This window comes from Rhopilema esculentum, chromosome 6 (genome assembly GCF_057945365.1).
Source record: "Rhopilema esculentum isolate cy_ngs chromosome 6, ASM5794536v1, whole genome shotgun sequence".
Lineage (NCBI taxonomy): Eukaryota > Metazoa > Cnidaria > Scyphozoa > Rhizostomeae > Rhizostomatidae > Rhopilema > Rhopilema esculentum.
In genome coordinates, this window is record NC_142820.1 from 2097058 (window position 1) to 2123402 (window position 26345).

Genomic DNA, 26345 nt, shown 5'->3' on the forward strand with positions numbered 1-26345 from the left:
ATTAATACTTTGTTTGATTTTGTTTATCATCACTGTCTTGTTATTTTCATGGCTGAAAACAAAGCTGAAGAGGATATATACGCCAAGGCTTCTGCTGATGCCCGAACAACGCCTGCCTCAAGGAAAATTACCCAGCACTCTATTTGCCTGGGTTACGCCTGCCATGATGATCAACGATGATGATATATTCAATCATCTTGGCCTCGATGCTTTAATCTATCTCAGGTTCCTCAGACTTTTGCTTAAAGCTGCAATATTTACGCTGCCATACGGGATTTTCATTTTGATTCCGCTGAATGTAAACGGCGGGATGAAATTGAAAGAAGGCCTTGACAAGATATCAATGTCAAACGTGAAATTAGAGTCACCGAAGTTATGGGCCCATTTGCTTGCTGTTTGGATATATTCGCTTGTATTCCTGTATATTATAAAGAAGGAATGGGAAGTTTTTGTGCTGTATAGGCAAATATACTTGACCAAAAGACGTGCAAAAGGGCATGTGGTGTTGGTGCAAGATATTCCGAAGGAGGTGAGTGCCATACCATATTGTTTCCTTACAACAGTCTCTGTGTAGAATATCGTATGGGCACACTTGAGAGATTTTTGTCCAGGAACCTCTGCACTCTAGTAAAGGTTTGGGTGTGGCAGATCAAAGAGACCCAAAACTGACGTGATCCTCTTTACTATGGCTAGTTCAGTTAGAAGCAAGCAACAATCATCCTTTGAAAATCTAATATAGAGTATTTAATTTTGTATCGTATCATATTACAGTTTCTCGATTTGCTGACTTCGTATACTGACTTCTTCTGCATGTTGTAGTTTGGGAACCAATTGAAGATTTTATTTGTAAGTGCCCTAAAAGATTGAACAAATTGATGGCTTCACTATTTATTTGAGGGTGGGGGCAAAAACCCATCCTCTCTACATGCTTGTGTGAGGATGTGAGCAACGAGAGACTGGAACGAGAGTTGTTGTTATTGTAATTAGTGAGCGTGAGAGAAGAGACAGAAGTTGATGCGGAGATATAGGTTGGATAGCTAGCAGAAGACGTTATAAAGTTAAGCTGGATAATGTCGAAGAAGAAGAGAAACTGAACTATCGTTTATATTTGCTTTTGTTCTTGCACGCTTCGTTACACTTGGAGAAGAGGCTCCATTTAGATGACTTTATCTATGATAGTTATTAAAACAAAAAATGTTAAAGAATGATCCTTCAAAATAGTGATGTGGTGCGCCCAGATACAACTACATAAAATCAACATGTCAGAATATCTGATTGTGCACACCAACAGCACACAGAGGCTTTTGCTCTTGCACTCCATAGGTCTCGTTGAAAAGTGCCTTGCTTTGCAGACTGGTCCTTGTAGTTGTTACGAAATACATTTTCACATATCATTGAGGTTTCCTTGAGTTTGACAGAAACTTCCCTTGGATTCCTTTTGCTCTCAAGATCCTTGTCATACATATCTAGCCAAATATGGAACTCAGGAATATCTACGAAATAAGTACTCCCCAACTTTACAAATATTCAAGAAAAAATCTCCGAATTTTCATGGTTTAATTGTAATTGTGATCTTTGCAAGGAATATCTATGCAACATCAGTTATATTTTATTTAAATCATATTTAGCTTTTTTAAGTAAGGTTGGATTGGGTACAGCCTCCTATGAGATTGATATTGGAGTGAAAAAAATGTCAATTTCAAAATGTATTTTTATGGGTGTTGCCCCCACTTCTGAGAGTCTTCAGGGCGAAGAAATGCGAAATTTCTCTGGGGGTGTAGCCCCCAGGCCACTGATCCCCTTAACTTGACAGGGTCTTCACCTACAACCAGGCTTCATCGTTGGCTAGACGACGATTCCCTATCTGTTTTGGCAGAAAACTTTGACATCCGAAGATGCCCTTTCTGCAGTCCCTTATCACGAAGCTTCCGGTGCCTCTGGATCTGCGTTATCAATGAAATAGGCATTCGTAAGAAAACAAGAGCCACATCCGAACAGGGATTAGAAACTAAGTTTTGCAAGAATTAGAAATTATGTTTTGGGTTTAGGGGTGATAGAAGTTTCATCCAAAGGGCTTCCTCAAAGTTTTTCATAATATTCTTGCATTCAATTCGTTATATCAAAAAATATACATTTTTCTAGGATAGAAAGACATGTAGTCTAACAATCTAACAATCGAGTTTTTTGCACAATATCTCTTCAAGTATGCCCTTAGCTTAAGTTTAACATATTTCAACAGCATATTTCGAGAATTTTTTCTTGCCACTAATCATGATGGCGGCCCTTTACTAAGCCCTTTCCACAATTCTAATGCTTTGGCCTCTCCATTTTCCAATACGTTGATGAATGGATATCACCTCCTTAATACAAGCAACTGTCAGTAGAAGAAAGAGTTGCTACGTATCGAACTTAAACATAGCCACCACACCCAGAGCGATTAGGAGGCATACGGCTGGACAGCTGCAACCCCCCCCCCCCCCAAGCAAGCAGAACTTTTCGGATTTCAGGTCCAGTCGAGCAATCATTTCATATCATTTCATGATCAATTCTCGATTTAGATGTATCGTAAAAAGTAAACACACAGGTTGATACCAAAGAATTTGATAGCAGAATGCAAATTTGTACTTTTTTCTTCAGCATACATCTTTGGATACTTTAACAAATTTTAATAGTCGCAATTGTGGGGTTTATTGTCCACTTATGATTGAATGTGAAATTTTGTATTTTTAGAAATATTACTGTCCTTCAACATACTTTTGTCTTTCACCAATTTCATGGGGTCACCATTACTTCCAAATCCAATGTATCCTTGACCCTTTTTGGAGAATAACCTTATCTCGTTTTCATTCATGTCAACTATTTCACAGAGGAATGTGACATCGTCTTCTGCATCGTGAATATTGTGGTATACTTTATTTGGATCCTTTTTCTGTTAAAGAAAATTATATAATCAGCCAATATTTCTAATAATACGAAGAAAATCTATTTTAGCAAAGAAACTTGATAGAAAGCCAAGGTGCATAATACAATAATGTTCCTTTGATCTTGTCTGCACGTAGCTTACTCTAGTTACGAACTTTGCATAGAAGATGAGCACCCCTTCTCTTCACACACACGGTACCATTTCCCAATTAAATAATACGCTGTTTCCAATTTATCAGTTCCAAAACACGAGCTTTTCATATTATCGATCATTGAAAGCTCATAGCAAATCCATCTGAAGGTCTTGCTTTCATTTGCCAAATTGCAATGCCCGCCAAATCACATGTTGGAAAACTAAATTTTTGTAAACGTCACGTCTTGGCCTCCAATTGCTCTTAAAAAACAACGCGATTTGAATTGAAAAATATCTAAATTAGCATAAATTTGCAAAAACTGGTGAACTCACCCGACATGTAAGATTGCCATCATTATCAACAGAAATCATTTGGTTGTCACTTTCGCGCAAGAACATAACAAGCCTTGTGGTGTCTTTGGCAGCAAATAAATATTTCAGGTTTGCGCTCGCTGTAAATGCGAGAGAAATGATTGATGATGAAATAAAAAGGTTAATTTGTAAGAAAATGGGACATGAAGGCATATATTTAGGGAAATTTTGATTTTGTAGCAGCACACCTGTTATTTCACAGGCAATGCAAAACAAAAATTAGCCTCTATTATAACCTGGAAACTCTTTCCTTTCTACAGTTACGTCTTTTTGTAGTTAAGAAAATGACTTAGGATTGCCTAATTTGGTTACGTCAGAAACTATGAATTAAACAGAATTTGATGTAAAGTAGTTGAAACTTTAAATTTGATGATTAAAGAATAACGAATCCATCATATTTAAAGTTATGACTGTTATTCAAAATTTAGGACACCTGGATAATTGTTAAACCTTGTAAGACAGATAGATTTATTTAGAAATAGGCAGCATGAATCTGATAGAAGGCTCACCAGACTCTACTTTTCCACGAGCGTTGACCTCCCCATTTTCTATTTGTACAGCTCCGCAGGCGAACGTCAATAATTTGATGTGGTCATGTTCCCATACAGGGTCAAATTCTCGACGCACTGATGCAATTTGGCCATCCTATCGTATAAACATGTTGTACATTATTTACAGATGTTGTTCAGAAAGGGATTTTGCCGTTTGAAGGATAGAGTTACTGGGGACAACATTGCTTGAAAAGGATAAAAAGAAATCTGAATATTCATAGGAAACAAAGATGTTAATAGCTGCGGGAGGGGGCAGTAACCATTCAGGTCAGTGTAAAGCTTGACACCTCTTGTTGCCTTTTAGATTCGGGGCAAACTGCAACGAGTGCCGAAGATTTAATGAGTTTTTTGGTGCATGATTGCTGCAAATGACGGGTGGAAGCAAAAACCTTCTTTAGTGGTGGTATGTTCACAACAATAAATGTGTACGTACTCGAGACTGAATCAAGGCATATACAAATTTTTGGTTGTAAAAAGAAATTTCTAAAACTCTCGTTTGATGATAAATGTATCTATCAGGAGTTGCAAGTGGCGTTGCAATCTATAGTTAGTTATAGCAGCAAGCCATGATCTGATTTTTGCATGCGATATTATGGCAACCACTGTGCATCTTTTTTCACAGATGTTTTTAATTGAAGCAATATCCAAGATGCTCTCGATGGTTTTGGAAAAGTTGCTATAATTATATTTGAAATTTAGCTTTTCACCCAACGCCAACTAACAGTCGCATTCAAGAAAATGCATGTAAATTTGCATAGCATTATCTAGAAATGATAGGAGCACAACAACCCTTACTTCCATAGGACCTAATTTATATAATCCCGTCATTTTTAACCAAAAACAATTGACAGATATAAAAGTGGCTTAAGCCATCTGCCAATTGTTATATTTAATTTTAGCGTCATATTTTATTTAATTGTATTGTAGTTGTGTAGAATTGTATATAGGATGGATTGATGATTATATGAAACTTGAAACTTGAATCAATTTTAGCCAATCAATGAGTGTGCAAATGGAATAACACTCACTGATTGGTCAATTTTTGATTGAAAGATGGCTTAAGCCCCTTGAGTATCTGTCGATTGTCTTTAAGTTTGGTATTACCTTGTGAAGAAAATGCGTGAGTATAGAAAAACATATCAAAATGATTTCAACCAAAATGAACAAGAGAACTTACCTCAATACCATGATACATTGTTAGTGCAACTTTTTTGCTTCAAGCTGATTCTTGGTTAGTTCTCTTTATTTACGATGTTCTTTGTTGCTGTGTTCAGTTTCAAGCGCTGCTTAAATAAGAGAAAGACGGAAACAGGATTAAGTTTCGAAACCCCTGAAATATTATTACATTTTAGCAATATGGTAAAATTATTGTAACTGAATGCGTAGTTGCTTTTTTGGTTTACCAATTTTTGTTTTTGAAGGCTGTTTCGAAGCTTGACTCCCACAAAAGGTCGTGCCTAATAGCCACTGTGCGGCAGAGGTCATTCCGCAGCGGTTTTCCTCTGATGCTTTTTTGGTCTCAAGTACTCAGTTACTGCTTTTTACATCCAAAGAATATGCTAAAATGAAGACGGGAAACTAAGAATAAACAACTCTCAGAATCAATTGCTCCTTAAAACAAGGCGATTGAGAGTTCAAATTATTCTGAAAAGACAGTGAAAATTCCTTTTTTAAACAGACGTATTCGGTCTCAAAACATTTATTGCACTTGATTTTTTTGTAAAATGGTAGGCAAAATGAAGCTTTCAAAAATGAACATTAAATTTTAATATTTTTCATACGCAAAAATAAAAGCAACTTCATTCAAAAATGATGTCGACCAAAAGTTTTTGATTAATTTTATTACGTCACTTGATTGGGTGACAGATGGTAGAAAATATGGAGTAGGACGAGTGCGAAAATGGACGAAGAATTCGCTTAACGCTAGTAGATGGATTTATTTACGCTTTACTATTGGAATATTGTTCTTAATTCTTTGATTTCAAGTTGGCAGTTAAAAACATATAGCTTAACAGCTAATTGTGGCCAAGTTTTTGAGCAAAATGCACACAAATTGCTATAAAATGAATACAATTATAAAAATACGATTTATGATGAAAAGGCTAGCTTTAAATTTGATTTCGTTCTGTATATATCTACCATAAGCAAATGTAGGTTCTCCTGATAAATCGTTACCGAATTATCGGTTTCCAATAATTTTTCAAGACTAGAGACGTTGTTTTTGTATTCTATTCATAAAACCTTTGCATTAATTTTGATCTTCCAAATCAATGAACAATAGTTAAACTGGTGTTTCGTCAACAGTTGTAGCTTCTCCGACTCAATGAGAACTGGAGATACGAGCTAGAGCATGAAGCTGCTGACTAGCTGTTTCACAGAGCATTAGGACATGTTTTTGAAACTCAATTTTTGTTGCCTAGCAGTTATTCCTTGTTACTTTCTTCTGTTCCGAGTCTCGCTATTACATGTATATTTCTATATTAACACTTTCTTTGTTTGCCCAAAACAGAATAGGGTGCCATCTAATTCTTACAGTTCTCTGGGAGCCATGTTGTAAGTAGATTTGCATCTCGCTCTAATCTTTGTATAATGTTATTTACTTCAGCGTCGCAACCGTATAAAGTGGTATCGTCTGCTCAGTTGCATAATTCGGTTCCATTCATCAGAAGAAACATATCATCGATAGAAATATTAAAAAGAAGGGGTTCTAATACCGAGCCATGGGGCATACCTAAGATAATCTTTTTCCAAGTATTAAAGAACCATTGACTTTGACTCTTAGTCTTCTCTTTGCGAGATACCTATGAATAAATTACCTAAGAATTATCTAAGATACCTAAGAATTACAAGTTTCTAATAATTTCAGAAAGGCATGTTGTGTATTAAAGTATTTTCGTATGGTGCAAAGCAAGGGAGACAGAATGCACAGGGCATCATTTGCTTATACACGAGTTGCTCGAAAATCTTAAGAGACTTTTGAGAGAACCAGGTACCGCGCACCAGTCTAAAAGTGGAATAGCTGAAATGAGTGTTACGTAATTTTTTTAGGGCCACGGCCTCCAGAACGCCGGAAAACGCCTAGAAAATACTTTTTCATTTCTACTCAATTTTTATGAACAGTCTGGTTCAGAGAAGTTATCGATAACCATAAAAATAGATAAAATTAGCTTGAGAGTAACAAAATACCAAGCTAACCAAGCTAGAAAATACATCATATCATTAAACAAGATAAAACACCTAGAAAATGAACAAAAACTGTTCCCAGTCGAGAAGAACTGCTACTACATGGGAGTAAACTATGCAAAGATGCGTTAGAGTAAACCTTCCAAAAAATGTGTAGCCATTATTGCAAAAAAGTGGGGGGGGGGGCTATAGCCCCTGCTAGCCCAATGGCTGCGCGTGCCTGGAGAGAACAGTCATTGGCCTTAAATTGTTCTTGCAGGAAGCGTCACCTTTTTTGAAAATTGATGAAATCCCCAGCTTTCAGTTCGTTTGGAAAAGAGCTTTTAGATAGACTTGCATTGAACGTACTGATCAAGTATGAGAACAACAGGTCTTAATTTCCTAACAGAACTTTACCTAGAATACTTTCGATTAGATATGCTTTCTTTGGGTCTAATTTTTCAATTTGAAGCTCTTTCTCCTTGGTACAGCAAGCTCGAAATTCAAATTTACAAGAAGAACTAAAGTTTTCTGTTATTCCCTTAAGCTGTACTTAATAATAGCGAGCTCAATAGGATCCTCTATCTGATTTGCTGATACCAAGTTTGATGCTAACTCTTCGATACAAACAGAAGTTTTATATTGGCGATATAGTCGTTAAAAATATCTGCAATTACTTTCTTATCGGAAATTAGCTTGTCATTTGCTCGTCATTGCCTGATTATCTCGTCATTCGAATAGGCTTGTTTATGTAATTCTCTCTACAATAAAGATTTGTTACTCATAAAAGGGAATAATCTCTGTATTTGTTCGCTTTTGCTCTTTATCTTATTTCTTCAACGAGAAGCAGGAAACTTCCTGGAGGTTCACCTCTATTTAGGGACGAAACGTCAACTCTGCGCAAGATCATTCATTTCATCCACCACAGAGCTAGTATTCCCATATTTTAATAGCATTCGCGTGGTGTATTGTATCTGCTTACGCCAATAAACACTTGTTTTGAATTTTGAAACTTGGTTGTTACGTGGAGGAAGCGTGGTTGGCCTTCAAACATTCGGGGTGTAGTTTGTTGACTTCGTGGTGGCTTTATGGTTTTTACTTTTGCTTGTTAGAACTTTATGTAAATGAAATGTTGATCAATTATCGTGGATATAAGCTGTGGTTGAGGCCAGGCACAGCGCACCATTCTAACAGTTGGGGCAAGGGTACGACCGAAGAAATATGAAGGCCACGCCTTTTAGAACGCCGGAAAATGCCCCGGTCCAAATGGAAATTTTTTCTAAGCGACCCAGTTTTGGTACGGCTAGCAGTTTCATTTGGAATGGTTCCGACGGGTCCTTTGTAAACGGAAGACCTTACCTTGCTCATTTTAGCACGGTTCCAAATGGAACCGGTCCAGTGTTCACGCTGCCTTATTTCCACTTGTTATTCATAAACAGTCTGGTTTAGAGAAAGTATCTTCTGCTCACTTGTTAATACATATTCACCTCTGAAAAAGAGACTAGTCGGAGCAAACAACAAATCCCTAGCAGCTGTGCACTGCAAGGCAATTAATTTAAAAAAAACTCAAAAAACAACTACCACAAAAACAGTACACCAAGTAACTTTGAGAAATAATGAAGAGAAAGGAATCATTGCGCTGATTTAAGACAGAGATTTAAATCAGACTACTTCAGAAAAATCTGCCAAAATGTCACTTTAGAATCAATTTTTGGGAAAAGCTAAAAATTAAAGGGAGAACACAAGTTTGTCTGTCAAGACGAAGAAACTCGAACAGGCAAGTTTCTTGTGATGCATGAAAAGGTGGCTGATGATTTTGTGCTCGAAATGTACGATGTGGACAACTAGCCTGAAGCTAATAATATTTAGAAGGCAGAAGTAGTGCTTCATTAGTTGAGAAATATCGCAGGAGTAAAAATGGATGAGAATATGCACAGATGTTAGTGCTGAGAAAGGTGACTTCCCATTTGGTCTGGCATACCAATATATTTCAGAATAATTTGAACTCTCAATCGCCTTGTTTTAAGGAGCAATTAATTTTGAGAGTTAATTATTCTTAGTTTCCCGTCTTCATTTTAGTATATTCTTTGGATGTAAAAAGCAGTAACTGAGTACTTGAGACCAAAAAAGCATCAGAGGAAAACCGCTGCGGAATGACCTCTGCCGCACAGTGGCTATTAGGCACGACCTTTTGTGGGCGTCAAGCTTCGAAACAGCCCTCAAAAACAAAAATTGGTAAACCAAAAAAAAGCAACTACGCATTCAGTTACAATAATTTTACCATATTGCTAAAATGTAATAATATTTCAGGGGTTTCGAAACTTAATCCTGTTTCCGTCTTTCTCTTATTTAAGCAGCGCTTGAAACTGAACACAGCAACAAAGAACATCGTAAATAAAGAGAACTAACCAAGAATCAGCTTGAAGCAAAAAAGTTGCACTAACAATGTATCATGGTATTGAGGTAAGTTCTCTTGTTCACTTTGGTTGAAATCATTTTGATATGTTTTTCTATATTCACGCATTTTCTTCACAAGGTAATACCAAACTTAAAGACAATCGACAGATACTCAAGGGGCTTAAGCCATCTTTCAATCAAAAATTGACCAATCCGTGAGTGTTATTCCACTTGCACACTCATTGATTGGCTAAAATTGATTGGTAGATGGCTTAAGCCACTTTTATATCTGTCGATTGTTTTTGGATAAAAAAAAACGGGATTATATAAATTAGGTCCTAAGGAAGTAAGGGTTGTTGTGCTCGTATCACTTCTAGATAATGCTATGCAAGTTTACATGCATTTTCTTGAATGCGACTGTTAGTTGGCGTTGGGTGAAAAGCTGATTTCAAATATAATCATAGTAACTTTCCCAAAACCATCGAGAGCATCTTGGATATTGCTTCAATTAAAAACATCTGTGAAAAACAGATGCACAGTGGCTGCCATATTATCGCATGCAAAATTCAAGTCATTGCTGCTTACTAACTATAGATAGATTTCAACAACACTTGCAATTCACGATGGACACATTCATCATCAAACAAGAGTTTTAAGGCAGTTTTAACTTCTCTTTACCACCAAAAATTTGTTTATGCCTTGATTCAGTCTTGAGTACGTACGCATTTATTGTTGTTAACATACCACCACAAAAGAAGCTTATCGTGCTGTAGCCTTTGCAGCAATCATGCAAAATAAAACTCATTAAGTCTTTGGCACTCGTTGCAGTTTGCTCCCCAATCTAGAAGGCAACAAGAGTTAGTTTCCAATAAGTTCCAAGTGTCAAGTTTTACCCTGACCTGAATGGTTACTGCCCCCTCCCGAAGCTATTAACATCTTTGTTTCCAATGAATATTCCGATTAATATTCAGATTTCTTTTTATCCTTTTCAAGCAATGGTGTCCCCAGTAACTCTATCCTTCAAACGGCAAAGTCCCTTTCTGAACAACATATGTAAATAATTTGCAACATGTTTATATGATAGGATGGCCAAATTGCATCAGTGCGTCGAGAATTTGACCCTGTATGGGAACATGACCACATCAAAATATTGACCTTCGCCTGCGGAGCTGTACAAATAGAAAATGGGGAGGTCAACGCTCGTGGAAAAGTAGAGTCTGGTGAGCCTTCTATCAGATCCATGCTGCCTATTTCTAAATAAATCTATCTGTCTTACAAGGTTTAACAATTATCCAGGAGTCTTAAATTTAATACGATAACAGTCATAACTTTAAATATGATGGATTCGTTATTCTTTAATCATCAAATTTAAAGTTTCAACTACTTTACATCAAAAATTCTGTTTAATTCATAGTTTCTGATTTAACCAAATTAGGCAATCCTAAGTCATTTTCTTAACTACAAAAAGGCATAACTGTAGAAAGGAAAGAGTTTCCAGGTTATAATAGAGGCTAATTCTTGTTTTGCATTGCCTGTGAAATAACAACTGTGTTGCTACAAAATCGAAATTCCCCTAAACATATGCCCTCATGTCCCATTTTCTTACAAATTAGCCTTTTTATTTCATCATCAATCATTTCTCTCACATTTACAGCAAACGCAAACCTCAAATATTTATTTGCTGCCAAAGACACCACAAGGCTTGCTATGTTCTTGCGCGAAAGTGACAACCAAATGATTTCTGTTGATAATGATGGCAATCTTACATGTCGGGTGAGTTAAGCAGTTTTTGCAAATTTATGCTAATTTAGATATTTTTCAATTCAAATCGCGTTGTTTTTTAAGAGCAATTGGAGGCCAAGACGTGACATTTACAGAAATTTAATTTTCCAACATGTGATTTGGCCGGCATTGCAATTTGGCAAATGAAAGCAAGACCTTGATATGGATTTGCTATGAACTTTCAATGATCAACGGTATGAAAAACTCGTGTTTTGGAACTGATAAATTGGAAACAGCGTATTATTTAATTGGGAAATGGTACCGTGTGTGTGAAGAGAAGGGGTGTTCATCTTCTATGCAAAGTTCGTAACTAGATTAAGCTACGTGCAGACAAGATCAAAGGAACATTATTGTATTATGCACCTTAGCTTTCTATCAAGTTTCTTTGCTAAAATAGATTTGTTTTCTCGTATTATAAGAAATATTGGCTGATTATATAATTTTCTTTAACAGAAAAAGGATCCAAGTAAAGTATACCACAATATTCACGATGCAGAAGACGATGTTACATTCCTCTGTGAAATAGTTGACATGAATGGAAACGAGATAAGGTTATTCTCCAAAAAAGGTCAAGGATACATTGGATTTGGAAGTAATGGTGACCCCATGAAATTGGTGAAAGACAAAAGTATGTTGAAGGACAGTAATATTTCTAAAAATACAAAATTTCACATTCAATCATAAGTGGACAATAAACCCCACAATTGCGACTATTAAAATTTGTTAAAGTATCCAAAGATGTATGCCGAAGAAAAAAGTACAAATTTGAATTCTGCTATCAAATTCTTTGGTATCAACTTGTGTGTTTGCTTTTTACGATACATCTAAATCGAGAATTGGATCACTCTATTTAGAATATACAGTCCCTCTTTCTGAGTCATTTAAAAAACAAATGAGGGCTTAGCGTAAAAATTTTCGATGATATGGAATTATCATAGGCGTAGCGTAGTCTCAACGTTTAAGGGCTCCTTGTATGGGTACAATTGCCCGACTGGGTCTGAAATTCGATTAATTCTGCCTAATCAGGAGGGGGAGGGGGAATGCAGCCGTCAAGCCCTATGTCTCCTAGTTGCCATGGGTTTGATGGCTATGTTTAAGTTCGAAACGTAGGAACTCTCTCTTCTACTGACAGTTGCTTGTATTAAGAGGGGCGATATCCAATCATCAACGTGTTTGAAAGTTGAGAGGCCAAAACATTAAGATTGCGGAAAGGGCTTAGTAACAAATTTTTTCAAGTTTTCTTCCATTACTAGGTCCCGAAGTTTTATTTATTTCAATCTTTACATGAAATCGAATTGGTTATGCAGATTTTTGAACAACCATTCTAGTGTAGCGAGTTATAAAATTTTACTTTAAATAAGGAACCAAAATAATGTAGAGAAAAGAAAAAGATAAACACAGTTTAGCAATCAAGCATAGGAAGTGCAACAGCTAAAATAGTAAATTAAGTAATTTTGTGAAAGTTTGATGGCAAAAAATGTTGGTTTCATGGAAGTAACTCTAGACAGTAACTCTCAAACTGGGCTGGATCTCTTTATTTATTCGCTTTTGTTCTTCATCTTACTTCTTTAGTGAGAAGGAGAAACCTTTCTAGAGGTTCACCTCTATTTGGGGACGAAACGTCAACTCTGCGCAAGATCATTCATTTCATCCACCACAGAGCTAGTATTCCCATATTTTAATAGCATTCGCATGATGTATTGTATCTGCTTACGCCAATAAACACTTGTTTTGAATTTTGAAACTAGATTGTTACGTGGAGGAAGCGTGGTTGGCCTTCATACATTCGGGGTGCAGTTTGTTGACTTCGTGGTGGCTTTATGGTTTTTTACTTTTGCTTGTTATACCACGGCCGGCAAAAGCGGGGGGCCATGGCCCTCCCACTTTTCTGCAGAGCTTAAGGAAAATTTTAGGCAAAAGTGGAAATAAATGTAGTATAGCATTCTGTAAGTAACTGTGTTTAGTAATCCCTTACATCTGCCTTTAGATTTAGCTTGGTTGCTATGACTCTACCATAGAAGACATATATAAATATGAATATGGGAAATAAGATCAAAGAAATCGGTCATTGTCTAAGTTGTACAACGAGAAACAGCTTGGCTTAGGAAATAGATCGAGAAACCTGATCTAGAATAACTTGGTGCCAGCACAAATTGAAGGAGTTTCGTTTTTTCTATTGCCTAAACGTGGCTCACAAGTTCTATTTGTTAATAAAAAATTTCTCAGGAGCATTGCAAAAAGAGAGAAATTGCTAGCGATGTGGAAGGGAAAGAAACTGACGAAAAGAAAATTTTTGAGGACATGAGAAAAAAAGAATGGGCAGATTTGTTCTTAAAAAAGTAAAATCAAGAAAACTTCAACACTTGATTGTATCGATAATCCATTCCTACTAAAAAAGAAAATCTAGACGCAATTGTAAGTTCTATTAAAACTATTTTTGATTTTTGTTAAAAGCACCTTTTTTCCGAAATATTTAAGATCAGATATTACAAAACAATATTCCAAGTGTACAAATTGCTTAATTTGATTTTATTTTAGTTGATAGTTCTCCTGTTTTTGTTGAACTTGTACATATTGATTAAACAAAGCCTAAAGATATTGCCTCGGATTTTCCTGCAGTAAAAATCCATTTTAGATACAGTTTCTGGCCATCCCTAAAATACAATAATCCTAAAATTTTTTTGGCGCCAACCGGGTGGCGGCCTAACCTAAGCCCTTTCAAGACCTTCATATTTGGCCCCCGCCCCCACTTTCAAATATGTTTCGCCGGCCCTGTATACCTTTATGTAAATGACATGTTGATCAATTATCGTGGATATAAGCTCTGGTTGAGGCCAGGCACAGCGCACCACTCCAAAAATTGGGGGGGGGGGACCTGAAAAGGCCACGACCGAAGAAATATGAACGCCACGCCTTTTAAAACGTCGGGAAACGCTCTTTTAGAAAGTAATTGCTTATTTCTACTTATTTATCATAAAGACTAAGTATCAAATGCTATAAAATAGATAAAATTAGATTGCAGACAATTTTTGTCTTTTTTCCGTTAGACATAATAAGCACACTTTACATGCTCCTAGATGTACCCTCTCAAGCTTTAACCACTCGTTTGTTCCCCAGACTTCTGATGCATAATTAGGGATAGGCATTATTGTATGGTCAAATTAGTAGAAAAAGAGTTTCATTTGAAAGCCACCCCTCAGGACTGTGGAGCCAAGGGGTCACGGGGCCCCCTAACTAGAAAAAGTGTGAAAAGTGTCATTTTTGAAGAAAAACTGTGCGTACTATTTCCATAGCAAGATATTTTTCCTTTAGATGCCAAGTAAAACAACTTGAATCAAGCCGTTGCTCATGCCATTTTAAATTTCTAACATTATATGCTGTGAAGGAGAGAAACAACTCTGTTTCAAAAAGGCTTGAAACACATTTCAGAATGTTTTACAGACGCTTGCAACGTTTTACAATTTTTTAGGCATACTTTGTTGCGTTTTGTTTAAAATTGGAATTGCGTTCAGTTCTAAAATTGGAATTCTTTGCTTTAAGAGGGTCCCTAGACCTCCAGGCCCTCGGGCAGTTTACCCCTACTCAGGGGCGGACTGGCTGGTCGGGCTATTCGGGCGATCGCCCGAAGGGCCGGTCGGTTTAAGGGCCGGTTGATAAAAGTGCAAAAAAATAAATTAGTTTAAAAAGTGAATGCGAGGCAAAAAAGTATACCCACGCGTTAATCTGTTTGCCTTGAATTTTCAGAGACTTTGTGGGAAAGAATAAATATACACACTTCTTCAGGGAGCATGTTATTGACACTTTGTTATATTTTCTCTTGACGGTATTTCCTTTTTGGCGACATATTATACTGTAACATCCCTGTTTCAATGCGATACATAAAGAAATCCCCGGTAAAACGACTGGACATTTGCACTGGTCACACACTGGACATTGCTCACTTGTTCAGAGTATGGACATCAAGAAAATATTGTTTATGGCAAAACGACTGAACATTGTCCAGTGAACTTTTTCCCTCTTGAAGAATGCGGGTGGGAAAACTGGCAACAGGGCATCTCTTTACCTTTGAAAATACACTTTTCATAGCCCTAACCGTGTTATCGTATGAATTAGAGTGTATTATTGAAAAGTGGCTAGGACTGCTAGGTTCATCAAAATTACCGTCCTCGTGCTCTCTGACATCGCTTTCCTTATCGGAACTAAAGCTAATCTGATCAGAAGATTCATCGTTACTAATGAAATGCCTTTTTCTGCTATTGGTCGAATTGAATTTTCACGTTATTTCCATTTCGTTCGCGGTGTTGACTAGGAAAGTTTGTTGAAGATTTGAATATGGGAAATAAATTGACGCCAAATTCAAACCATTAATCGATTGCGCGTGCGCGAACTGGACAATGTTCAGTAGAGTGGCAAAACGACTGAACAATTTCTGTACAACATCAGTGAGCAAAAGAAATTTGATCCAGTCCACTGAACATTGTTGGCTGCCTTCAAAATCGACTGAACAACATTCAACATCGCTGAACAAGACTGGACAAGGTGGCAAAACGACGCAACATTTACGCTGAACATTTGTCCAGTCCATGTTCAGTGAAAATGTCCAGTCGTTTTGCTGGGGCTTTTGCTTGAAGCTGTTCATGTTTTTCCCTAAGCACAAGCTATTGCTAAATGTAATAAACTTAAAAGTCCAAAAATTAGAGTTCACTAAGCGATTTGCTCTGAGATGTGAAGTAATGAAGAGGACATACGTAGAACAAGGAAAGAGCAAGAAGACTTCAACCAAAGGTGGTGCACAGAAATTTCGTGAGGAAAAGCTGCGAGACTTAAAAAGGATTCAGCTACGATACAAAGCTTTTTTATCAAGCAAAAGCCACAAACGTCACAAAAAACAGCAGGGTCTTGCTCTTGCTCCTTTCAATAAACTCATACAAGTTATGGTAAATTTATTAGGCTTACCCTATCATAAGTCAAATGGACAAATCGATATTTTTGGGCTGCTTAAAATCATTGTGGTTTTCCAGAGGATTAGAAAATTATTTGTCACAAGTTGAGTGTGATAGAAGCTTTTCCACTTTAAATATATAAAGAACAGATTACGTGGTAATTTTTTGCAGCCAAATCTGGAGTTCTTAGAAAACACCTGTTAGATGACATCTAGAACGATCACATTATCAACATAGAAGTTACTGTATTTAGAAAGAAAGTAAAACCAATGAGTTAAAATTTTTGTTTATTTACTATTTAGTCAGCAAATGACTTATTCAACATGTTCTGTTAACCAGCATTCATCCATGCACAAAATTACTGAATTTAAAAACTTGTGTTCCTTACAGACTAACATTTACTTGCATTTTCCGAGGAGTTATTTTTTGCTATTTTTGTGGGCCGGTTTGATCAAAATTTGCCCGGGCCAAAAAAATTAGCCAGTCCGCCCCTGCCCCTACTTGTCCGCCTCTCGGCGGCCCTATTCATATTCCACGCATCTCTTGCACAGAGGCCTGTTTGTATACAGTATAGTCCGTTGTAACCAGGGTAAGGAAAAAGTGATTATAACCAAGTTGTAAACAATGTAACTAGATTAAATTGTTATAGGCCCAGTTAGAAGAAGTCTGAAAAGCATTTCTGAATATCTAAGTTTTCTTGACTGCAGCAACAATTTTGCTCCACATCTTCAATGTTTCGTTGGCACTAGACAAATCTGAAAACTCGAAAAATCGTTGTAAAACTTGGACGGCACTTGAATCAATCAAGGAAACAATATAACGTTATCAAACAATCATTTTAATCTATGACACACGGCACCTTGACACAAAAGACACAACACAGTAGATTGTTACCAAAAAAGACGCACGAAGTATGTCATATCAAATGGAATTTGTTTAGAAGGGTCACAGAAGATGTAGGCTATAACCGAAAGTATATTATAAGCGGAGTACTTTCTTAATGTTAAGTACGGACCTTTTTTGGGATCAAGTACAACAGTACGTTATAACCGAAAGTACATTATAACCGAGTACGTTATAACGAGGTTATACTGTATGTTGGACCCCGGACCTCCCTTAATTTTGAACTGTGACCTTGAGTCTACATGTAAGTGAGGCGTTTTCTCACCAAGGATTTTGTTCATATTGAATATTTTTCTGGGTTTTACAAACTAAACTGAAAGGGGCCCAGCGGGAAATCTCCTGGTGTCCCGCCTGGCCACAACACCCCTGAATTAAAGGAAAAAACATAATCTTAATCATTGCATAATCAAGTCTGACAGGACGAGGAATCCTTGAGCAGACAGCAGACAGGTTTCTTGTGACGCATGAGAAGGAGGCTGATGATTTTGTGCTCAAAACTGCGATGTGAAACTAGCCTGATGCTAAAAATATTAAGATGGCAGAAGTTCATTAGTTGAAAGAGATCGCAGTAGTAAAAATGGATGAGGATATGCACAGAGATGTTAATTCTGAGAAAGGTGACTTCCCATTTGGATTTTACCATGAGTTGAAGGGGCCAGCCCTGAATAATGGGAGTGCTGTTTTTTCCGATAAGAACCTCAACGAACCGACAGAATCATTCATCATTGTATTAATACTTTGTTTGATTTTGTTTATCATCACTGTCTTGTTATTTTCATGGCTGAGAACAAAGCTGAAGAGGATATATACGCCAAGGCTTCTGCTGATGCCCGATCAACGCCTGCCTCAAGGAAAATTACCCAGCACTCTATTTGCCTGGGTTACGCCTGCCATGATGATCAACGATGATGATATATTCAATCATCTTGGCCTCGATGCTTTAATCTATCTCAGGTTCCTCAGACTTTTGCTTAAAGCTGCAATATTTACGCTGCCATACGGGATTTTCATTTTGATTCCGCTGAATGTAAACGGCGGGATGAAATTGAAAGAAGGCCTTGACAAGATATCAATGTCAAACGTGAAATTAGAGTCACCGAAGTTATGGGCCCATTTGCTTGCTGTTTGGATATATTCGCTTGTATTCCTGTATATTATAAAGAAGGAATGGGAAGTTTTTGTGCTGTATAGGCAAATATACTTGACCAAAAGACGTGCGAAAGGGCATGTGGTGTTGGTGCAAGATATTCCGAAGGAGGTGAGTGCCATACCATATTGTTTCCTTACAACAGTCTCTGTGTAGAGTATCGCATGGGCACACTTGAGAGATTTTTGTCCAGGAACCTCTGTCCACTCTAGTAAAGTTTTGGGTGTGGCAAATCAAAGGGGCCCAAAACTTGTCCGTGCAAGATACAAAGTTTCCAGTCTGGGTGGTGGCTCCGCTTTTTATTCAAGAAGAGGGAAAAGACCATCCCCTCTACATTCTTGGAAAAGGGGCAAAATCCATTTAGATAATTAATCTATGTTAGGTATTAGAACAAAGAAAACAGGTCAAAAATGCTCCTTCAAAATAATGAAGTGGTACTCCCAGATGCAACTACACAAATGCAAATTTTTTAGTGCACACCAGCATGCCAGATCATCTGATTGTGCATACCAACAGAAGACAGAGCATTTTGCTTTTGCACACCAAAGATCTTGTTGAAAAGTGCCTTGCTCTACATACTGGTCCATGCAGCTGGTATGAAATACATTTTCAGGGATCATTGAGGTTTTCTTGAAATTGGCAGATACTTCTTTTAAAGTTCTCTTTTATCCACCTCAAAGAAATATTATTATTATTTTTCAAAGCATTCAAAGCATTGCCTGCAACAGGTATGGGGTTTTTGCCACCTTTACTCCACAGGCCTGACTTTGGGCTTGATCCGGACAGAGATTAGACACTAAGTTTTGTGAGGATTAAAAACTATGTTTTGGGTTTAGGGATGTTAGAAGTTTCAGACTTGTAAAGGGCTAGTTGAATCTCTCAAAGTTCTGCATAAATTTGTTGTATTTAATTCATTATATCAAACAAGTATATTTTATTCAAATATATTCAGTATATCAACATTATTATCTTTGACCTTCGCAAGTAATCCTTGAATCAGTATAAAGAATGATTGTTTTTTCTTCATATCAAAGTTGCAAGACACTTTTGTTAGAAAAAAACTGGGAATTGTGGCAGGTTGACAAAAAGAAAATTTGATCATATATTTCAAAAATTTTATTGTCCTAATCAATTATGTTTGTATGGCATCTAACTTTGTTTGTTTCATGTCAAACAGAATCAAGATGATATGAAATTTGAAAATTTTGCTGCCTCCTTGTTCCCAAACCAGGTGAGAGAATATTGGTAATTGTTAATATGAATTAACAGGCATTTTTTGTTTAATTTATTTTTTCAATTCTTACCTTTGTTTTTTGCATTGTTTGCATTAACTTGAACATCTAGCATTAAACAACTATTGGATAAGTCTATACTGTTAATTTGCCTTGAAGGTTTACAGTTCTTATCTGGTCAAGAATCTTAAGAGGTGGAAGAATTTGATTGAAAAGCACAACAACTTGGTTAGAAAACGAGATCATATACAGGTATAATAACAGAGCTGTAGTAAATTTATGCTCAACATCCTTAATTTAATAGTTTTTGTTTAGCTTTTTTGCATCAGCTAACAAAGGTGCATAATGTATCCACATAAACTTTCCAATCAATCTATTGATACATTTTTAAAGATGTATATACTATAAAATACTAAAATAGCTGTCTGATGATTGTGATTGTGTGACATACTGAAAGGCAATTTGATTTCATTCTAGACAATTTGATTTAGAGGCCTTTTTAAACAATAAATTGACAATCATTTTTAAAATTTAATGCAACAGAAAATTATCCACTTCTCATAACAGTAACAAGAGCCACTTAAATGTGACCTTACTTGTTTATTTAAATTTAGCTGCAACCTATCAAGGTTCCTAGATTTAGCTTCTTTTTACATGACATCATAATACCTGGTAAGGATTCAAACCTCTTACTTTGCAGCTCTCTCAGAAAGACCTTTAAGTCTCTCAGTGTCCTAAACTTCTTTAGTCTGCCAAGCCTTGATAAACATTTTACTGTCTTGTATGAAAATACTTAATTTGCACATGGTAAAAACTGCACTCATTGAGCAGCTGACAGTTAATGCAATTAAGCAAGAACTATCTGCATTATTTTCACAGGAATAAATTTGCAAACACTTCTTTAAACTCAGTTCTTGACTTTCAAAACTCACATATTTAGGTCTCAAGGCCTAAAAAAAATTTTATGGTTGATGTTTTTTTAATTTTTTGGATGTACATTAATGGCTTTGAAACATCGATAATGTCTTGCAAAAATTTCATGGAGATAGCTGCCATTCTTGATTAATGACAAAAGATTTTTAAAAAGTCTATCAAAATTAAATGCATGTACTGTCTTCAAAATTTTGAAGTTGTGCTGATACTTTTTAATGTAAGTATACTAAACCAGAAGTCAACTTCTGTGAAATTTTTTGAGGTTTTCGGATATTTTAGAATTATCTTGTTAAGTCAAAAAATTATGCAGTTATAAAGAACAATTTTTTTAGCCCCAAAATTTCAGATTGTAAAATATTTGGTAATTCCATATTAATCATAATAAAAATCCCCATTTTTCATATATTTGACTGCAGTTAAAGTTTGGCAACAGTTTTGAATAGACAGCTCAAAAGCTTGGACAGCTCAGACAAACTGTTAAGCTGAAACATTCTTCTTAAACTGCTTGTATCAAATTTTTTTTCTTGCTAGATATCACCCTTTTGTTAACTTTTGTTTTGATTTCCATGCAGGCTGTAGAAATGCGAAATCTAGATAGTGAAACCCAGCTGGTATCTCCATTAAGGAGTAAGATAGGTATCATTGATCAAAAGCTTCAGGTAAAAAGCTTCACTTATGTATTGAAGATTCAATTTTTTTATTTAAACCTCTTTCAATCAAAAAGCTCTTTGTTTTATCTTCTATAGTTTAAATATTTGCTTTTTAAATCAGGGTGTAATTCACCAAGTGCATATGCAAATTTTTTGATATTTCCAGCCCCCTCCTCCTTCTACCATGCTTAGCAATCTATTTAGCAAGTGATGAAAAGATGAAAAGCTATTTTATATAATTTTCTACGCTCTGATATTTAATTGAACATTTATTGCATGAGCTGAGGCGTCACTTTTTTTGTTGATGGGTATGCCAAAAAGCACTGATTAGGTATGCCATTTAATGCAGGTTGTTCAAGAATTGCTTCATGAAGAGAAAGATGCCCCACACAGTCCAGTCCCATCAGGGTTTGTTGTTTTTAAAACCCCTGCTTCACAAGCAGTTGCTGCTCAGGTTATTTGGGATTTTCAAGCTGGGAGCTACAAAATATCACCTGCACCTGACGCATTTGAAGTATTGTGGGAGAATCTAGCCCTGCCAGCTTGGAACAGGTAGGGCCATGTAACTCGCATTTCTTTGCTTCGACATAGTAGAAGAGACAATACGCACCTGCATGATTCTTATAAGTTTCAAATTTCTAGACTTAATGCATATGTTTGGCATGGCTTAGTAATTGACTTTTATCCTTCAGATCTATTCGAAGATTCCTGGCATATCTAATGGTTGCTGGTCTAATCATACTTTGGGCTGTTCCGGTCACATTCATTGCCAGTTTGACAAATTTACAGACTTTAGCAAAGAAGCTGAAATTCCTAGATTCGTGTATGTATTGTACCATTGCTATATATAAAGATAACAGTTTTATTCTTATGATATACACAAAATGGTATTGACTTTTTAATGTTTGTAAATGATAGTTGTTTCTCTTACCTTGCTGATATTTTACTTATATTTTGCAGTTGCTACCGACCTGTCAATGGTTACTCAAGCATTGCTCCAGGGCTTGGTACCTGTTGTATTGACTGCCATTTTCAACCTTCTCCTGCCATATGTAAGTTTGCTGTTTCTTAGTTTGTCAAAAAAAGAAGTTTATGGATTAGAAAATAGGCAACATGTGACAATTGTATGACTAGCATGGTCACTGTAATTATTCTAGAGGTTTGATTAAATATGAGGCATTTTCACTGTTACATTGAGTTTCATGCTCATGCATTCACCAGATAGACTTTTCTCATATCAACAGCAGTGACATGCCATCATTTCTGTTCCTGAAGTTTGTATCTTTGCCCATATCGAACCAAACACGTAAGTTGAGGATGGCTCAGAGGAAGTGTGAGGATGGCTCTGTGATCAGGGTTACGGGCTACTGATTATGGGTCTGGTATTTGAGTCCCTGCTATGACCACTTTGAGTATAGAGAGTGGCCAGCTCTCTGCTTTTTCAGACATAGGAAATACAAGGTGTGGACACATTGAGAGGAAGAAACAAGATGCTGCTTCATAAGCACAGCTTCTTAGTGTCCTAAAAACTACCTTCAAAAGTTAGGTAGCTTCAAACAACAATGGTTAAAATCGTTTAAGATTATGCTTTAATCTTTTTTAGATTTTGGAAAGAATTGGAAGGTTCAGTGGTATCGTCTCCAAGTCTGGCACAAATTTATTTGTCTTCAGTTATTTGACCCTTTTCCTTGTGAGTTTTGGGTTTCTTTCAAAAGCATTTCTCTTTTATTTCCTGACAACCTATAAATGCAATAAATTCGATAGTTTTGCTATAATTATATATGTATAACAAAACTGTGAACCTATGATGCTGCCAATGAAAGATGGAATATGATTTTGTCTTGCCTCAGTTGTACAATGCCTCAAAACATGTGTTTATTGATTTTAGCTGCCTTATAAATGTTATAAATTTGTTTTTAACCTTGTCATCTGTATTATCCAATCTTTATTGGAATTGTCTCTTTCTTCTATTCCAAAACATAGGTCTCAAACACATTGGCTTTTCATCTCCAATCAATCCAAAAGCCATTTGCCTCAATGACATCTATAACCTTGCAAGAAGTCTTCCCAACCTCTTTTTCATTGGCATTGTGTTTCTGACCTATTCATATTTTGCAGATACTTCCCTGGGCATTCTCCCAGAAGATCAGAGATTTTGTCCCCAATTAGATTTGATAAGTCCTTTTGCCAAATTCACAATCTCTGCCTCATAGCCCTAGCCCTTTACCCATTTATCACTTCCTTTTTAGCTTTTTTATAGCCTATGCTATTTCAAAGCTAAATTGAACAAATTTGATTCCAACCCCTCTTCTTTCCCTCCTTTCCTTTATTAGGGCTTTGCTGTGGACCCAGGCCACTAAGGTTTCCATTGAAGAAAAATAGTTATTATGTAATTTGCCAAGTCTTCTTTTTTTGACTCAAGTCTTCTTTTCTAGATTTGCAACACCTTCTTCTTCTTTATGCTTGCTGGGTCATTCTTTTCAAAAATTCAGCAAATAATGGAGGCTCCACATAGAATAACAGACGAATTGGCCATATCGCTTCCAAGACAAGCTAACTTCTATTTATGTTACGTCAGCTTGATGGCATTTGTTGGTACTGGATATGAACTGACACGAATCCCTACTTTGATCATGGTTCAACTCTATCTTAAGTGGTAAGTTAAGTTAATTTTTAGTTCATATTTAATTTTCTGTCGTTGTTTTTTAAGGACTCACTTCACTTCTAACTAAAGTCATTATTCTTTCATTTAGAGCAACCTGCATATCCACACAGTCCTTTGCTTAATTTAAAAACCATTGACACAAATTATTGCTTTATTGCCTGCCATCTCAGTTACATATTGCAATTAGATACAGTTTAATCCCGCCTCCGTTCTAGGTCCGACTTTGCTTTGCTATTGCTTTGCCTCTGTTATAGGTCCGACTTATAGGGATTCATCTTTATCTAAATATTTTCTATTTAGGTTCTTTTCCTTTAATCGCTTAAAACTGATAGAAAATCAATAATTTTTTGTTGCTGTTTATTTCTAACGTTCCAAATTGCTGTCTAGTCACTTAAAAGATTTGTGGAAGCTTTCTGGTAAGAAAACAGTTTTGCAATAAAAGCAAGGCTCGAAAAATTTTAGAGTTAGGATTCTTTAATGTAGCGATCATATGCTTTGGTAAAGTGCGACCTTTTCGTTGTTAGCTGGGCAAAATCATCGAGGGAACGGCTAGAAGCGTGGAAGCCAGGAGACCCACCTTATGCCAACTTGGTAATATGCTTTCTTTGTCTTTTGATTGTTTTTAATTAATTTTCATAGTAGTCATTCTCAAAAGGCACCAATTCACAGGATATTTTAATGTCAATCCACTTAATGAAAGTTTAGCAGTAACGAAATATTTATCAAGTATTAGAAAATTCTTTTTCACTGATATTTTTCGTCCTTAAAATGATTCTCTCAAACAATATGAATAATGTTGCCAGATGAAAATCATCTTTTTCTGTTTACAAAGTTTTAAACTTTGATCTTTGTGTTCTAGTTCGCAAATGACGTCTTGATATTTCTCATTGCAATAACATACTCCGTAATTTCGCCTGTCATTATCCCCGCTGTTATCGTCTACTTTGGGTACCGATACATTGTTTGGGTGAATCAGTTACTTCATGTTTATATGCAAGAGATTGATCTGGGTGGGCGTCTATGGCCGCGCGTCTCTTCAAGGTAAAGTATCCTTTTTTTCTTTTAATATTTTAAATTTTGGCACTTTCTGTATGTACGTATTTCCGAAAATTTCTAAACTTTAGAAACATTTTTGTATCAGGAGCCAGTTCGTAAGTAAAAATTCTAGCGGTGCGTGTCCATTAGATGTAAGAGGTAGTCGGTTCCTTAAATAGCCTAATTTTTCCATCTTTAATGACTTTTTTTGCTTGACGTCTATAATTAGTATGCAGAAGAATACAACACAGTTTTTGTGACTCATTCACATCCTATTGTATTCCCAGGCTGACTTTTTTCGATTGTTTGCCCTCTTTTCGTTGACTACCTCCGGCTTTACATACTGTTTATATTGTAGTGTTGGCATTGGTGTACTGGTCTTTCAGCTCATGATGATTGGCGTCTTCACATTTAAGCAGGCCTATTGGATCGTTGCCTGTGCAAGTCCCTTGCCTTTCATAACGGTCGCCAGCTGGTCCTTTATTCACAAAAGATATGAAAAAGTCAGCAAATATCTGTCAGTGAGTGAAGGCCGAACTGTTCGAGGTGCTAACCCCCAATTTCTGCAGGTAACAAATTGTTTTGTTTATTAAAAATATAGAAAATTGAAAACGTCAACTTTGACAAATTCTTAAAGTTGAATATCGATTATCTCTATTTGCGAACTTCATTTCTATTTCATTCAACTTTGTTTAGTTTCAAATTGTATTTTTTTATGTTTTCTGTCTGAAATTTTCTCGTCCAGAAAATGTGTGTACTTGATGTAACCTAATTTTGTTTTAGACCGTGTCAGATAGCTACGTGCGCGACCATACCTGTCCTGGATTGTTTGAATTAAGCAAGCCCCAACGTTTGGAATATGCTGAGGACGATCCAGAATACATGCCAATTGAAAACGAGAATGCAAATGGCCTTTGAACTGAGGCTGCTCAATGCTACGCTGAATTTATGATACTGTTTACTTTTAAAACTTTAACTAGGTCGTAGTATCTTAAAAAAAATCTAATTAGTAATTAGGTATTTCGCTGCCAATTTAATTTATTGCTATCATCACTGTATCGTAATTAAGGCAATTGGATGGTCCCACTAGATAACTGATTCAGCTCTCAATTGACATACGTTGGGGTCATCTAAAATATTTCTATATCATGCAAAATAGCAAAAGTTTTGTTACCGCTTACCGGCAATAAAAGGTATAGGTTCACCCTGTACAGAACTGGCTGTTGATTAAATATATAGTTTCAAAGATATATGAATATATTCGCTAAGCCATGCTGCTCAGCTGATTTTGATATCAGAAAAATAAGAATTTTCAGATTTGGACAGAACAAATGAGTTGAACAGTAGTACACAGTTCTTCTAGTACACCCATTCGTATTGGTACTATCGCTTCACTGCAGTTTGCATTCTATGTTGTTATAAGTTGTTAGTTCGATTATTGCTTGGTGTTTTTTGTTCGTAAAATATGGCACTGCATGTAAATAACAATCTTACTCATATTGCCATTCTTTCTGCCCA

At 36.3% G+C, this 26345-nt stretch overlaps 3 protein-coding genes across 4 annotated transcripts; 2 read left to right on the forward strand and 1 right to left on the reverse strand.

Annotated features, from left to right (window-relative positions):
* The first annotated feature begins 86 nt into the window (after window positions 1–86).
* LOC135685912 (uncharacterized) lies at window positions 87–26345 on the forward strand. 2 transcript variants are annotated; one of them, XM_065202009.2, is made up of 13 exons: window positions 87–529; window positions 19490–19543; window positions 19704–19796; window positions 21050–21136; window positions 21477–21679; window positions 21820–21950; window positions 22088–22179; window positions 22731–22817; window positions 23563–23783; window positions 24317–24383; window positions 24652–24833; window positions 25186–25396; window positions 25611–26345. In XM_065202009.2, exons 1-13 carry the CDS (start codon window positions 98–100, stop codon window positions 25743–25745), a joined length of 1995 nt encoding a protein of 664 aa, XP_065058081.2. In that variant the 5' UTR covers window positions 87–97; the 3' UTR covers window positions 25746–26345. The 2 variants fall into 2 exon arrangements, with proteins under 2 accessions (XP_065058081.2, XP_065058080.2); XM_065202008.2 differs by lacking the exon at window positions 87–529 and adding an exon at window positions 17615–18423.
* Window positions 2586–6728, reverse strand: LOC135685919 (uncharacterized). The gene is made up of 5 exons (XM_089108785.1): window positions 6710–6728; window positions 5156–5261; window positions 3937–4072; window positions 3389–3507; window positions 2586–2929 (listed from the first exon to the last, which is right to left on the reverse strand). Exons 2-5 carry the CDS (start codon window positions 5171–5173, stop codon window positions 2699–2701), a joined length of 504 nt encoding a protein of 167 aa, XP_088964911.1. The 5' UTR covers window positions 5174–5261; window positions 6710–6728; the 3' UTR covers window positions 2586–2698.
* LOC135685918 (uncharacterized) lies at window positions 9399–12116 on the forward strand. Its single transcript, XM_065202016.2, has 4 exons — window positions 9399–9603; window positions 10622–10757; window positions 11192–11310; window positions 11773–12116. The coding sequence occupies exons 1-4, from the start codon at window positions 9586–9588 to the stop codon at window positions 12001–12003; spliced, it is 504 nt and encodes a 167-aa protein (XP_065058088.2). The 5' UTR covers window positions 9399–9585; the 3' UTR covers window positions 12004–12116.

Bases quoted from the DNA above. Each gene is read 5' to 3' on its own strand.
- LOC135685912 (XM_065202008.2), top strand. From the start codon at position 17,743: ATGGATGAGGATATGCACAGAGATGTTAATTCTGAGAAAGGTGACTTC. The intron at 19,544-19,703 runs GTGAGAGAATAT...TTTGCCTTGAAG, and splicing joins CCTCCTTGTTCCCAAACCAG to GTTTACAGTTCTTATCTGGT. The intron at 21,137-21,476 runs GTAAAAAGCTTC...CATTTAATGCAG, and splicing joins TCATTGATCAAAAGCTTCAG to GTTGTTCAAGAATTGCTTCA.
- LOC135685918 (XM_065202016.2), top strand. The intron at 10,758-11,191 runs GTGAGCCTTCTA...TCACATTTACAG, and splicing joins TCGTGGAAAAGTAGAGTCTG to CAAACGCAAACCTCAAATAT. The intron at 11,311-11,772 runs GTGAGTTAAGCA...TTTCTTTAACAG, and splicing joins ATGGCAATCTTACATGTCGG to AAAAAGGATCCAAGTAAAGT.
- LOC135685919 (XM_089108785.1), bottom strand. The intron at 3,508-3,936 runs GTGAGCCTTCTA...TCGCATTTACAG, and splicing joins TCGTGGAAAAGTAGAGTCTG to CGAGCGCAAACCTGAAATAT. The intron at 2,930-3,388 runs GTGAGTTCACCA...TTTCTTTAACAG, and splicing joins ATGGCAATCTTACATGTCGG to AAAAAGGATCCAAATAAAGT.